Source organism: Aythya ferina (assembly GCF_964211825.1).
Source record: "Aythya ferina genome assembly, chromosome: Z".
Lineage (NCBI taxonomy): Eukaryota > Metazoa > Chordata > Aves > Anseriformes > Anatidae > Aythya > Aythya ferina.
The window spans coordinates 40,248,693-40,264,353 of NC_140299.1; the positions used below are offsets into that span (position 1 = coordinate 40,248,693).

Sequence of the window (15,661 nt, forward strand, 5' to 3'; positions counted from 1 at the left end):
CTGGTTTTGTTACTTTTAATAAAACAGTCAAGAGGGCTACTAAAGTAACAATCTGCAACTCTGAGGCTTGAGGTAAATGTCTCAAATTATTTTTACTATGGCAGGACAACAAGCAGATGCTGTAGGAGCAGTCTTAAAAAATAAAGAAAAACAAGTAACTTACTTCTCTTTTCCCGTTCTTGGTTATTTTTCTCTGTTGTTACATCACTAATATCACTCTCAATGTTTGCCCTTTCTCCTTGTAAATCTTTCAGTTCATTATTAACAGCATCAATTTGTGGCTGAAGATTCTCACAGTTGCTCGCTGTACTGAGTTCATCGTTCCATTCCTCTATCATCTTATGAGCACTTATTATTTTCTTCCTTCTATCCATTTCTTCATCTTTTTTCATTCTGAAAGCTTGATTAATTTCTTCAATCTAAGAATTTTGAATATTTTCAACATTGAGAGAGTTTAGTATGCAATATTATGACAAATAACTAGTATATCACTGAGACAGGTATTAAATACAGATGTAACCATGCATTAAAACCATATGTTCTAGTTCTAATAGCCCTATGACAAATTAGAAGCTGAATAGATTTTGTTAAGGTTTAAGAACATTTAATCTAAACTAAAATCAAATTTTTACATCATTTTCAAAGATCCTTTATTTCTACAAAAGCAGAAGTTTAAAACATCTTTAACACATTTGTAAGCCAGTCTAGATTACATAAAGCCTACATCACAAAACAGCGTGCAACCTGAATTCTGCGCCTTGATGTGTAACTTAGAAATTTCTTGATGGAGTGCATAAGTGAAGAACAGCAATTCTTCTTTGCAACAGATTTTTGCAGCACCTTCTTTAAAAATGCTTTTAGTTAACAGAAGCAAAAACCAAAGTCTCTTGCACAGAGTATCTGAGGGAGTTTTTAATGTTGTGTGTATTACTGTACTACCAAGGCTGTAACTTTTCAAGAAAAGCCTGCAAAATATTGCTCATATACATACCATCCATTCTAAAAGTTTGTTGCAAAGTAACTGATTTTTTGTAGCCTATAACTATCTAATAGCAATTGGTGTTTGGAGTAATGGGCATTTGATTCTCAGGAGATTCTGTTCTGCCCAGAAGGTGCAAAGATTCATTGTATACTAGAAGTGGAGTATAAAAATGCTGCTAGTGCTTGGAGAGAAATCTCTGACATCTGACTAAAGAGTAGACAAAAAAAAGTTTTACTGCAGAATTTAAGGAGAAGAATTCTACCTGCACGCAGGATGTGCCAAAGCTAGTACCAAATTAATATATTAAACAAAAAAGCACCAAAAAGTCAAAAATCAAGACTCTTACTTGCTTATCTTTCATCTCCAAAGCATCTTGCTTTTGTTTACATTTTTGGGAAACCTCCTTGATTTCACCAGCCTGCATACAACAACATATTTAAATCAGATAGTAATAAAATGCAGAATAAATGCTTAGTTATGTATATACTGAAAATTCCTTCAAGTGTGACTGATTCTTACAGATAAAGCTGTAAGTGAATTTTTATGACTGACAAAGACAAGCTCATCATCTTATTATTATTCTTACTTCTATCTGTAACACATACATTTTCAGCAATTTGTACAAAACTGAATATTGGCGTATAATCTGTTCACAGTCATGCAAGATCAGCTATGGATCTGCAAACTCTGGCACAGAGGAAGCATCCGAACCTAATCTTAATTAAAATAATTCCACCTTTGATTTAAACAAACAAAAAAGTTACACTCAGACCCTTAAACTGAGAAGGGTTACTGCCTCTTTTTCCAAATTGACTTAAAACAATACATGTTGGTAGGAACTCCTGGAAGTCAAGTCACCCTATGCAATCCCTTGCTCAAAGCAGGTCTTACTAAAGCATGTTACTAAGGCACATGTCCAGTTGAGTCCTGAAAGCCTCCAATGCCCAATTAATTAACTGAGTCTGTGAATCTCCAAACCCTCCAAACCTTCCCAAATTCCAAATTGCCTCTGCTACTTGTCATAGCAATAGGAATAAGAGCAGTGAAGGCCCATTTGTCTAAGGAGGCTACCTAGGAAGTGCAATGAGAGGAAAAGACGTGAACTTGGCAACCTTCAGACTCCTCACATTATCTCAACGTGGTATTACAAGACTTGAGTTGTGGTGTGGCTAAAATTAACAGGTTTAAAAGATTCTCAGTTGGAAAAAGCAGTTAGAAAAAGCTACTAATTGCAAGTTGCATAATCAAATAGAATTATGATCACAGAGGAAGCGTGCTGTGCTTTCTGAACAAATTCAACTCCTCTCCTGAACTAAAAAGGCTGAAGGATGGGAATCCTGTGGGTAAATTCCAGTGCAGACAGGTAAATAAAAACAGCGCTCCAGCTGGAAGGAATTTCTTCCTACAAAATATGTCACACTGAAAAGCTAAGATGTGCGAAGAACAGAAAATAAAATTGTGCAACTCTTCTTCATCTCGCAACCTAAAAGGTGAACGTAACTTAAAGGCCTTGACTCTGCAGTTGTTTGTACAGAGACAAGATGGAATGGCATGCCTTGGTCTTGCAGTTGACCGCGATACAGTAATGACTCCACAGCGCTGTCTGAAAAGTGCACAGGCTGGCACTACGAAGAAGAAAGCCTTTCCTGGGAAATTGATGCTAAATGTTCACAGAAAAAATTTGAAGCATCTCAAAGTCAGGAGAGTATTACAGAACTGGAATCCAATTTTTCAATTATCATTACATTTTCAGTTATCATGTATTTATACGTACCAACTTACTGAATAGATTAACGACAACAATCTTGTTTAAAGTTTTTGCAGTACAACCAAAAAACTCTTGCTTTATACTACGAAGTACTACACAAATTGCATTGCACCCTTTTCAGAGGTCCAAGAGTCTGGAGCATAAACTATTCCAGCATTCTCTCACACAATTTTATCAACCTCCTCCTCCACAATGGGCAGATTTATTTTCTTCAGAATCTGCACACCCCACCCACCCTAAGCACAAAACTTTACTCACAGTTCTTAATCTAACCAAACACTTACAAGGGTTTAAACACAAACAACAGAAATAGTCATGCACTCTCTCTGGGTACTTTAATTTCTTTCCAGATTTAACACTGTCTTTACTTTCATACTATAGGAAATCTGTAACACCATGACTGGCTTGAAATGCTACACTGCTCTCCCTTAATGCCCAACTAAATGTTTAATTAAAAAAAAAAAAATTACACAAATAAAGTTACACTGCTTTGATAGTAAAAATCACTCAACTCATGCTGGCTGATAGTATAATTATCCCTGAAATACTCAAATCCTTGCATCTATAAGGACTAAATTTTAAGCTATAATGAATTCAAGCTGTGTCTTTAAAGAAGTGAAGAGTTTCTGAAGAACTAGCAGTCAAAGTAATTTGAAGGTATGGTACTTAAAGCCATTGAGGTTTTGCCTTGGGTTAAAACTAGTGACAGTGCTGGCAGAACACACCCTGCTTCAAAAGAAACTAGAAAGCAAGATTAGAATATCTCGGTAAGTCTTCTATGGTTAATTCACTTCAAATGTCACATCTCTCCTTCTTTGCAGCTTTTTGGCTTCTGGAATTCATAGATCAAAATGCACCTAATACATTCTCTGAGCCCAAAAGAAGCATGACTTCAGAATAAAGCTAACCTTGTGAATATGTAGTACATTGTTTATATTATATATATATATATATATAAAAAAAACACTTCACAGGTTTAGATTCAGTAGAAACAAGTTGATTCAAGAGTAAGTCCATCAAGAGCATGAGTCCATCAGGTAGCACACTCCCCCAGTTCCACTTTTACAGTTCCATAGTGAACAGCCTATATAAGAACACTCTTTGCAAGTAAAAACTAAAGTGTTCACTATTTTTCCATAGGCTTCTGATGCAAACAGGGAGTAACTCCTAAATGAGTAGAGACCAATACCTCGAGGAACTGTGGAAGCAGCAGAACTCCTTCCTGTTCACAATATATACATATATAGAGATATAGATATAAGCATTAGTATAACATTAGTTAAAAATGAGATATGACTAAAACACAGAAGGATAACACTAAGCCATGAAAACAAAGCACAAAGGCCCTTTCCAAATTATGAAAATCAATTGAAGCTTTCATCCATTAACTTTCCTCTAAGGAAGACCACCTACTTTTTAAAAACAAAGAACAGTAACAATAAAAATAAACAAAAAAGCCACACCCCACTTCAATAAAACCAACTTTTTAAGAAGTTTATATATATGTATGTCATATAACAGTGTAATAAACTCTTGCAGCACTGTGGAGCTCTGAATCCAAAGTCTGACTACAACTGTTCTTAGTAAGATTTTTGTTGTTCACACCAGTACCGCTCTTCAATCTGTTTTTTTGCTTGATTGCAATTTTGGGTTTTTTGATTTGTTTTGTCTTTCAAAGAAAGCACATGGAGAGTGTAGTAACTCACAGTGCACTAAATTACATTCAAGTAAAGTGTCAGCCTGATTCTACAAGCTGCATCATGACAGCCGTGTCACAGGTGCCTTCACACCAAGTTATCTGATTTGAATTACAGTTATCTTCAAGTAGAACTCACTGCTGTAAATATTCTCATGTTATCAGTTAACTTTGATTATTCATCCAAAATTTTTTACAATTACTACTGGAGCCTGAACAGTACATTCTCCTGCAGTACTTTTATTGACATCTTCCACAGCTGTAGAGAGAACAGCTATTCAAAGCCAGATACCAAGCTGTAAAGCACAGGCAGGCTACCCATTTAAATTCTTCAATGCATAACAATGTTCACAACTGATGGAGGATTACTGTATACTAAAAAATAAACATATAAATACCCTACTTACAAAAGTAGATTAAACATTAGAAAAAAACCCTTATGCCAGAAAAGTTGCAAATTTGCTTAAATTAGCCACACAAACTGACCACATTTTTTCTAAGATACACCAAGTTGGAGAATTTGCAAGCTGACTAAGTTTTGCAAAGATACTACAGAACAGACAAAAACACAGGACTAATTTAATACTGTTACCTAACTTCAGGAACCTGTAACATGATAACCCTGAAGACTGTGAAGGTTCTTTAAAAGGTACATAAGTATCTTTAAAGATGCATAAGTATCTTTAAAGACGAAAAGTTCCTGTTCATGTAATACCAAGAGAGGAGACACTAGAGTGGCTACCTAAGGTTTATTAAGAAACACAATCCTTAAGTTTTACTGCTTTTAGCGAAACACCAATATGCAGAACTCACTGAGAATCAATAGCAGGAGAACTTCAGGAAAACTTCTAGAACATATTAGGGCACACTAGAAAGACAGATGTCACTCTTCGCAAATCTGAACAAAGAACACCTGAATACTATAACCGAACTTAAATTACCTACCATACATTTTATCTTCTTATCCAGACTCTTAAAAGATTCTACAGTTTCTTCTATTTTTTTCACAAGTGGAGACTGCATTTCCTTCAGATTCTTCAGTTCTTCCCTGGCCTGGTCTCGGATTTGTTTTACTTCCTCATGCTGCTGACGAACAGTTTCATATTCCTTGGAAAAGTTTCAAGTAAAATAATTAAAGACTTCTGTCTTCCTTTCCAGTATTATTTATACTGCTTTAACATTTTATGTAATTGAACACAGGTTTTAAGAGAAAAGTCTCATACAGAAACCAGTGTTAGCATGACTACTTAAGTAATCCGCCTGTTAGTAGTGACGATGAGCAGAAGATACAGAGATCGTTCAATCCCCACTGAATAGGGCACACTTTTAGTGGCTCTCAACAGACAATGGAAGTAGCAGAAGATACGACCAACAGCTTTGCCTTTAAACCCATCTTGGATCAGCGTCAAAAAACTAATTTAGCCCCTTCTGTCTATACTTTGAGCATTAATTAGGCAGAAGTCCTCAAGCGAAGGAGCAAGTAACCACAGGAAATTTCAGGAGAAAGAAAAAGAAGAAGTTAGATGGATCAGAGCTAGGAACATACACTGAAGTAAACTGAAGGGGAGAAGGCAAGAACAAAACTTTCAAGGAGAAAAAAACATGAAGACACAACACATGCATACAAATCCTCCACCAAACACTACAATAACAAGTCACTATCTAGGGAGCCCTGAATTATTCTGATTTTTAAAATAACACACACAAAAAAAAAGGGATTGCCTGCAAGCTCTGTCCATTTTGCACTATCTGCCACTGTACTGGGTTAACATAACAAAGCTATAGGAGCAGGAGGTGGGGGGCTGTAGAATACTGCGGACACTAAAACCAGTGCAGCAGGAGGTGCTCCAGGCAGGCAGCAGCAGTTCCCCTGCCGCCTGTGCAGGGAGAGGCCCCTGTGGAGCAGGCTGTCCCCCTGCAGCCCATGGGTCCCACATGGAGCAGATCTCCACGCTGCAGCCCCCCCATGGGTGGAGGAGCCCCCGGTGGAGCAGGTGGATGTGGCCTGGAGGAGGCTGCGGCCCATGGAGAGCCCCCACAAGAGCAGGCCCCGGCAGCCCATGGAGAGGAGCCCACGCAGGAGCAGGGGTCTGGGGGGAGCTGCCGCCCATACTGGAGCAGTCAATTCCTGAAGGACTGACCTGACGGTACAGACCCATATTGGATTGGTTCTTGAAGAACTGCAGCCTGTGGGAAGCCCACATAAAATCAATTTAGGAAGGATGGCATCCTGTGGGAGGGACATCAGGCTGGAGCAGGGAAGACAGTGAGGAGGATGGAATGGCAGAGACAAAGTGTTAAGTACTGACCACAACCCCCATTCCCCTGAGCTGCTCAGGAGGAGAGAGGAAAAGTGTTTTTAGTTTGCTCATAGCTTCTTACAGCTCTTGTCTGTTAGCAACAGGCAATAAATTACATTGATCTCTCTATGCTGAGTTTGCTTTGCCTGTGATAGTGAGTGATCTCCCTGTTATCTCAACCCATTAGCCTTTTTTTCACCATATTTTATTCCCCTTTCCTTTTTAGAAGGGAAGAGCTGTGTGATTGAGTTAGCTGCCCATCAGCGTGAAACCAACACAGCCACTTTTTCCTAGTTAGTAATTTAATCACCACACTTGTAAACATAAAAAAAAATAATCACAAATATATCTACTTAGACTACTCTGTCAAAATTCTTTCTTTGTTATATCTTTTCTTGTAAAGCAGAAAAACATTCGGAGAAAGATGTGATAATCCAATTTAAGATTAAAAAATCCCTTCAACACGACATAGTTCTAGTATTGCAGTTGTAAGAAAAATGCATCAGGTAAGAGAAACACTGAAAATAAAATTAAATCTTACCACCCAAGGTCTTTTTCTCTGAAGCATGTCAATTAGGTCTAGATGGCGCTTGCATTCATGGTATCTCTCAACATCTTGTTTGTATCGTTCAACCCTCTGTTTCATTTTCTCCAATGAGTAAGCTTTTTCTTTGCACAAATTCTGTAAGAATATGCATTTCATAATTTACAGCATCTACTCTATGAAAACACTTTTCAGAAATTATCCATACCTGGACCCCTCGCTACAAGGGCATCAAGGTACTTGAGTGTGTCCAAAAAAGGGCTACAAAGCTGCAGAAGGGCCTAGAGAACAAGTTTTACAAGGAGCAGCTGAGAGAGTTGGGGTTGTTTAGCCTGGAGAAGAGGAGGCTCAGGGGAGACCTTATCACGCTCTACAGCTACCTTACAGAAGGCTATAGCAAGGCAGGAATTGGTCTCTTCTTCTCCTAAGCACCAAGTGGTAAGACAAGAGGAAATGGCCTTAAGTTGCACCAGGGGAGGTCTAGGTTGGATATTAGGAAAAATTTCTTCACTGAAAGATTAAAACACTTAAAAGATATCATCCCTACAGCTCATGGACTGATTAATCTAGAAGTTTCTAAACAACCATAACTGATTTTGCTAAATATAAGTTGTAAAAATACTTCTGAAAGTTCTTGTACAGACCTGTAACAGAAATATTAAGGTTGGTATTTGAATATAGTACGTATAAATGGAAATACATGCATTTGCACAAATACAAGGAACAGCAGAACAAAGAATTAAAATGGCCTGCACTGATAACGACAGGCACTGTTCCCAGAACAGTGCTCCCAAGACACCATTCCCAGCAGTAACATCTCTGTACAGATTACAAAGCCTGATAAATTCACAGCACAACTGAGTGTCAGGGAAAGATCCTGCATACTAACAAAAGGACAGCAACAAGGTTGCACCATACTGCTTACAATTATCTTTTTTCCTTTTAATATGTGACTACTACTAACCAGGAAAAAGTAGAAACAGGCAACAATCTCACCCATAATTTATGGAAAGCAAGATTAAAGCAAAAGGAACACCTCCTAACAGCTGCCAACTCTTAAAGGACAAAAAAGATACCTGTAAGAACTCACAAAATTTTATTATGTAAATTCTGTCTGTACAATGTGCATGTTTACCTCTAGTTCTCTTTCTTTGTCTCTGAAGTTTTTCAGTTCACAGTGATATTTGTACATTTCTGGAGGACCAATGGATTTTTCAGTGGCTTCAAGCAATTCAACCTTAGTCAGTCTTGCAAATTCTCCAACTCTGTCCTATAAAATAAAGAAGTTGTAACAATACAGTTTTAGTTATAATAGTGTAGGACAGCAATACTGGATTTAAATAGGTTCACAAACACCTGATGTACAGTTCTTTGATAGTTCTGACATAATTAAGCATAGGACAACCACCTCTGGAATTTGTAAAATTTCATACAAGGAAATATCCACGTATGGAGCTGTTCTGGCATGATTTGAGCTTAAACCTTAGCTCCTGGCTTTTTCAGCAGCTTGAGGGTACCTGTTGAGGACAAAGGTTGGTTCATTGTTTCTGAATTGGCTATCATTCTTCCAAATGAGACAGCTCAGTTCAGAGAATTCACTTTTTTCAGCCTTTCTTCATGAACGCACTTCTCCTTGAAGAGGAGAAAAAAAGTCATGACTGGCTAGGCTCTGATAGGGTTCCCTTTTACTACTATCTCTGACGATCCCCATGAGCTAGAAAGGTCTTTAGAAACAACCCACCATAATTTTTTATTTTTTTTTTTTTTAAGGGTATAACTGTGATCCAACATAGCTATCTGCACAGAAACCCTAATCTTCCCATGCATGGATCCAGCTATCAAAGCAGCACCTGGCATTCATTAGTCTTCTCCTTCCTTCATGAGCTATTTTCCATCAGGACAATTTTATTTTTTACCAAGTTTGATTCTGAATACGATTAAGTCCTACCTTATGCTCAAAAAACAGTTTAAGCCACAGGAGCTTATAGGAAGGCTCTAGCAGCAGTCTCTCTTGCAACTACAAGGTCATTTAATAGGGCTACTTCCTGGATCTCGGAGAGAGAAATCCAGACAACTCTTTGCCTTCACTTGCCAAGTAGAGGACCTAGTCATGAGGAACTGTCTGGATATAACTAAAGAAAAGCACATGCAGACAATGACTGTGGAAGGCAGGGATGCAGGAACCACGCAGATAAATGCACAGAAATGGTGCTAGATCTCAAGACCTTATTTAAATAAATTTCCCCACAGATTTGTTGCCGCATTAGCGGCAGGTCAGAGAGGTAATACTGGTATCATTGCTACCCAAACAACATCAGCAGCTTCCCTCTCAGTGACAACAGACAGCAGGTACAGAACTGTCCAGTTAAGAAACCCTAAAGGCCACATAGTTCCTTCCTTCTTTCAACATCCCACCAGTATGGCTATGTCCCCATGCTCCTCCTTTGTGTGGTCCAATTAAATTGCTGAAATGACACAGGATTTGGAAATAAACTACAGAACCCTCTCACTGCAACTGCATTGCCTCTCAAAATTCTTTCATACCTGAGGAAGAAACTGGCACAAATTGTCCATCTGGATGTTTAAGGCTGCGACCTGTTCCTCTACTGTTTTCAGAGTTGTTGGTTTTTTGTTGATAAACCATGTTGATGTGTTGTTCACCACTTGCATTTCCCGTGTGATAATGATATTCTCAGGTGCCTTAGACCTGATTAATAAAAAAAGTATTTACATTTTTTGAGAGTATACAAGGGTCACCAGATGTCAGAATACATTAGTTACCATGTTAAAAACTTATTTGATACTTAAATATTTAAAAACTGAACAGCAGAGACAGATTCATATTGTTTCACATAGTATACAATATTTTCATGATGAATGAATCCCACCATGTCTCCTGTGCAACACTGATGACATTACAAATATCTGCAAATCTTAACTCAGAGGTGGCTATTTACATATATAACATATTCTTGATGAATGCATGAATCATTTAAAAGTTGTTACATATGAAGTAGTTTTATATATAAAAGTATTTTTAATTTGAAAGAGGAAGCTTTAAACTTGGTATGCAGGAACTGTACCAGCACCAAGTTCTTAAAGTTTAATATTAATGTACAGAACTCAATCAATAAGCTGTGTATACATATTCCACCTGAAAATACGAACAATATCATACTGAATGAAAAATAATTCCTTTTTCTGCTTTTAAAGAAGAGTAAAAAAGCATCAATTGCCCACAATTTAGTTTATATACAATTTGATCAAGGTGGCCAACTTTCATACAAATTAAGGATCTAAGTCATTTTATTAGCTCTACATTCTATTTAGTGTAGCCACATAGCAGGTTAAGGCTTATCAAGGCAACCTGCGCTATTGCACTGCTATTGCAGTTTCAAGTTAAGATCTCTACCCAAAAGCAGATACTGAGAAACTCTGTTAGGATAGTTTCTCTTTATCTTTTTCTGTTCAGTTTAGCACTAAATACTGGAACCATGTAGTATTACCCTGTAACCATAAAATAAATGCAAGTTACTAACCTGATTTTACAGGCTAACTCCAAATGATATTTCAGTTTCTCTATCTTGTATAAAATAGATTAATCTTATTCATTAATCTTACCTAGAAGACTACACTACCTGGAATTCTACATTATCTGGAATTAGTCAGCTCTACTTTTTTCTTCCGCTTTGCTTCAGTAACATTTATAGTAAGAATGCAGAGGAACCCCTCACATCAGGGGTATCAGTACAAGAAAGCAAAGACAGAACTTTTATTTTTTTTTAAATATTATTGTCTATTTATTTTTAGAATTCAGACTTGTTTTTTATCCTTTTTAAATCACTTCCAACCACTACGACATGACAGCAGTACAGACTGCACATAAATCACCTGATCCTCGAGTATCATCGAAAGCTAAACACACCATACGCATCAGTCTTTGTCCTTGTATTGTTTTTGCATCAAGACAAGGTAAAATGCTTCAGAAAGTGAAATCAGAACAAACTATCACTGCTTTTTTTTTTTTTTTTTGAGTGATTTTTTAAAAGCTTTACAATTTTAAGTTCAGGGGAAACAACAATAAAAAAAAACAAATCATCAGCTTAAATAAAGATCTCTGCACACTCTGTACAGATTTTGTTCTAGAGTTTTGCGAGCGACTGTGTGGGGAAATAATCTAATTAAAAATTAATAAGAAAATATAATTTTACTACTTACAGTTCAATTTCTACCACACCTTTCAGGCACCCCTGCTTTACAAAGAGACCAACCTACAAAATGAATTATGTAAGTTATTATTGCAAAGTAACTCTGTATTAAGTTGTAATCTCTTACAAAAACACGTATTTGTATTATAGAGTTGCAGTAATGGTGTATTTTACTGAAAACTGACAATAACAACAAAAAATTATTTTATCAGTTTACTACCTCAGAATAAAGGAAGATGGTATTAACTTCCTCATTAACTAGCAGCATTAGAGTTTCCTCCACAGATTAACAGTTTGTTATCAATTTCAACTAAAAGGTTCATACTCATTGGATAGTAGTATATAAACATGAAAATACCATCCAGGCAATTTCCATACTTAAGATTTTCTCAAGACAGAGCTGCAATCACAGAATACATACAATCATTTAGGTAACCAGACTTAGAGCTCCAAAGAACTACCAAAATATGTTCCACCTAACCACAATATCGATGGAAACAAAAGGAAAAAAAAAAAAAAAAAAAAAGAGACCACACAAATAAACTTTCTCCTACAATATCACTATATAATCTTTTGGGAACAAAAAAACAATAGATGCAATGAAAAAAAACTAATAGCTCAACCCCCAAATCATTTAAGTCGCTACATTAAATCATAGATGAATTTATAAAGGTAGCATGGCTCTATAAAAACTCTCAGTCACATCAGGAATATGTTATTTCTATTGGTGGCATTTTCCTATGCTACTGTGGAAGCCATCTTCAGAAATAACATCTAATCTACTCTAGGTTCAGGTACAATTCAGGTGTTTCCATTTGATAATTCAGACAAAACAGCAAGTATGGCCACCACTTTGGTAAAAGCCTTTGTCACTAGAGCAAGCCATTCTACAATCCCCACACCTCATATTCTTACAAAACAAAGTAAATCGAGGAAAACGTACCATCCATCACTCCCCTTGGGCAAGACTCTCGATGAAATTTATATTAAACATGAAAATTAAGAAAGTTTATAGTCACCTTGTCAGCTCGTCCTATGAAAGAAGGTTTTCCAGCCAGTCCCAGACAGATGGCACAAACAATGCTAGACTTTCCTGTTCCATTGGCACCTACAATCATGTTCAAGTTGGGTCCCGGACGTACTTCACAGATGTCATAAGTTCTGGAAAACACAGTATTTTCTTGAACATTATACACAATAAATCACCTCAAAACCACTTTTTGACTATATTAAATACGAAAGATTATGAGTTTTATCAAATCTAGACTCATTTCTCAACCATTATACTGTAATTAAACCTCAAGAGTGAAAGCTGGAACTCCATTATAACACTTGGGAAAAAAATTCCTACCTGCCAGAGCATTTACAGCAGTATTCTTCACAACAAATAAAGAATGAAACCTCAACACACACGCAAAAAGAAAAGAGACAATTCCTACTGACTTTTTAGGACTTGATATAATCTGACGTTAAAACCAACCACACAGAGGGCGGTCAGTCAAGTCTGTTGAATTTGATGCCAGTTGCCACCTGCACTGCAGGCGCAGGAGATTCAAGCCTAAACCATATGATGCAAATGGGTTTTCAGCTCTGCAAGGTCTGTGGATTCTGTGGTACCTCGCACGGATAGGCTGGACAGTGTGCACTAGTGTCTGTTACTCACAAGAACCTGAAACGTTGGCCCAGAATCAGTGATTTACACTTTTTAACCTTGTATCAGACATTAGCTTTCTGCACGTGCATACTTAGTAATAGTAACCACAGAAAAAAATGCCACGGCAAACTACTACTGCTGGCACAACCCTTAACTCCATGTGTTTATAATAAAACCCACCGCTCGCTGTTCTCTTCACACACTGCACCAGGCAGAGAGGAAGTTGGCGGGCACCAGCACCAAAAAAAACAAACAAACAAACTCAAGTCTCTCAACACCACGACAGTCCTGCTGGAAAGGACGCATCTGAGCGCCTAGCCCTGAGGCTTACAACGGAGGTGTTTTAGGCTGGGCCGGTCTGGGTGCGGCGGCGAGAAGCCATCAGCAGAAAACGAAACGCGGGCTTCCACCGGCCGCCACAACAGCTCCAAATAAACGAATAAATACATAAATAGATACTTAAACACGCATATATATTTTCACCGAGGGGCGAGGGCGCCCAACGGCCGGGATCAGGCCGCCGCCGCCATCCCCTCACGGCTCCGCAGCCGCCCCCCAACGGCCCCCCGCAGCCACCACACCGCCCCGCCCCCCCCCGCAGCCTCTGTCGCGGCTCTGTCGCGACAGGCGGGCGGGCGGCGCGCACTCACAGGAAGTTCTTCATGAAGATCCTGACGATGGAGCCTTCCATGAAGCGCGGCCGCTGCCGGGCGCCCCGCGGCGCCCCGGCGGCGCCCGGCTCCGAGGCGCCCGCGCTCCGCTCCTCCCACGCCGCCTCCGCCGCCGCCATCTTGGGCCCCCGCTCCGCGCGGAGGGCGGGCGGGCGGGGCGCGGGCAGCGGGGCTCCGGCACGGGGGCAAGGGGGGCGCTCACCGGCGGGCTCAGCCGCCGCGGGGCCTCTCATTGGTCCGCAGCGCGCTCGGAGGGTTCCTATTGGCTGGGAGGGAAGGGGGCGGTGCGAAGGAGGGGGGGCCGTTCCCTGAGTGCCTTCGGCTTCGGAAGATAGGCCCCGCCCACCCGCGCGGCGCGCGGGCTCCCCTCGTGCGCCCGCAAGATGGCGGCACAGCCGGGCGGTGGCGGGGAGGCTTCGCGAGGAGCTGCCCTCAGCACCGCCTGGGGGGGATAAGAGGGGGGTCGGCAGGCAGCAGGCAGGCTGCTGGAGGGAGACGAAATAAAACGAAATAAATATAAAAAAATAAATAAATATTAAATAAAATAAATAAAAATAAAATAATTAAAAAATAAAATGGAAAAAATACATAAAATGAATAAATTAAAAAAAATAAATGGAAAAAAGTAAAATAAATACATTTTAGAAATAAAATAAAATAAAATAAAATAAAATAAAATAAAATAAAATAAAATAAAATAAAATAAAATAAAATGTAAAATGAAATACACTTGTGCTCACGTGGAACTGCTCAGAGCACCGATACACGGGCTGTCAGTGCAGCTGACCTGCCTACCCCAGGATGCGGGGCAGGACTCTCCGTCAGGTTCATATCCAGAAGAGTACACGCACAACCAGCAGCAGCACACACTAGTAATATGACGTATCTAGGGAAGGATAACCAAATTGAGAGTATTTCTGTGCCATTCGTAAGATTTGTGGTAATTCATAGCTTTGTGATTCTGTGTAACAGTGCAGAAAGACAGAGTTGTAAACCTGTAACACTAGTATATTTCCTTATTATATTACTTGTTGATTTATTAATTCCTAGTAATGTTCTGTATAATAAAAAGTGTCTCTTAAATTAGTTATGTCTCAAGCTCGCAGTCTAGAGAGGTAGAGTTGGACCCATGAATGAACAGTTAAGGCTGAAAGAGAAGGAGGCATTAGAATAAGGAATGATTTCAACATAACCTCCTGCCAGATTCTTCTGAAGAAATCTGCTTTTCCTAGTTTGTCATGGAGCATTTTCAAGGGTCTGATGAGAGTGGCTGCTAGTAAGAGCTAGAAAAAAAGAGCTTCTGAAGGCCACAAGGTAGGCAGTGCTCGGGGCTAAGAGGAGTTCTTCAAAGAATAGAGGGAAGATTTAAGGGCCAATACAAAATGTAAGAGCGGTGAGTTGGGACACAGTACTCAGTGGTAAGAAGTATGACTTGCGGAAAACGCACTCCACAGCCAGTCAGATTGTACAGTAGGTGTGTTTATTCAGCACTGGGCAGCAGAGGGGGTAGTCCCGCCAAAGTCGTGCACACCTGACGCAGCAACTTGCCTTGGTTATATGCAGAAAAGACTTACATATGCATAAAGTTTCCCAGTACGCCTATATGTATTCATAACCTGTCCCCACTTCGTATTAAAATTAGTTCCAAGGAGTCTTTTCCATAATCTCCTCCCATCTGCGTTTGCGCAGCATATTCTCTATCGCTACTTGATAAGATTCTCCTAACTCCCTCTCTCAAGTATGTGCAGTTAGCTAGCAATGAGAGCAAAATGCTCGCGATATTCACAAAGACCACGTGCAACATGGAAAAAGAGAAAGGGCATTGGGTGGGTGGGAGT

At 39.2% G+C, this 15,661-nt stretch overlaps 1 protein-coding gene across 1 annotated transcript in view; it reads right to left on the reverse strand.

The window, feature by feature from the left end:
• SMC5 (structural maintenance of chromosomes 5) overlaps positions 1 to 13,986 on the reverse strand; it is a 41,711-nt gene extending 27,725 nt beyond the window's left edge. Inside the window, exons 1-9 of the mRNA XM_084504318.1 lie at positions 13,803 to 13,986; positions 12,518 to 12,659; positions 11,509 to 11,561; positions 9,835 to 9,997; positions 8,426 to 8,560; positions 7,288 to 7,428; positions 5,392 to 5,553; positions 1,329 to 1,400; positions 164 to 419 (exon numbers count right to left, since the gene is read on the reverse strand). Of these exons, the coding sequence (XP_084360444.1) occupies positions 164 to 419; positions 1,329 to 1,400; positions 5,392 to 5,553; positions 7,288 to 7,428; positions 8,426 to 8,560; positions 9,835 to 9,997; positions 11,509 to 11,561; positions 12,518 to 12,659; positions 13,803 to 13,942 (1,264 nt within the window). The 5' untranslated portion in view covers positions 13,943 to 13,986. The remainder of the gene's footprint in view (positions 1 to 163; positions 420 to 1,328; positions 1,401 to 5,391; positions 5,554 to 7,287; positions 7,429 to 8,425; positions 8,561 to 9,834; positions 9,998 to 11,508; positions 11,562 to 12,517; positions 12,660 to 13,802) is intronic.
• Between the last annotated feature and the right edge of the window lie 1,675 nt (positions 13,987 to 15,661).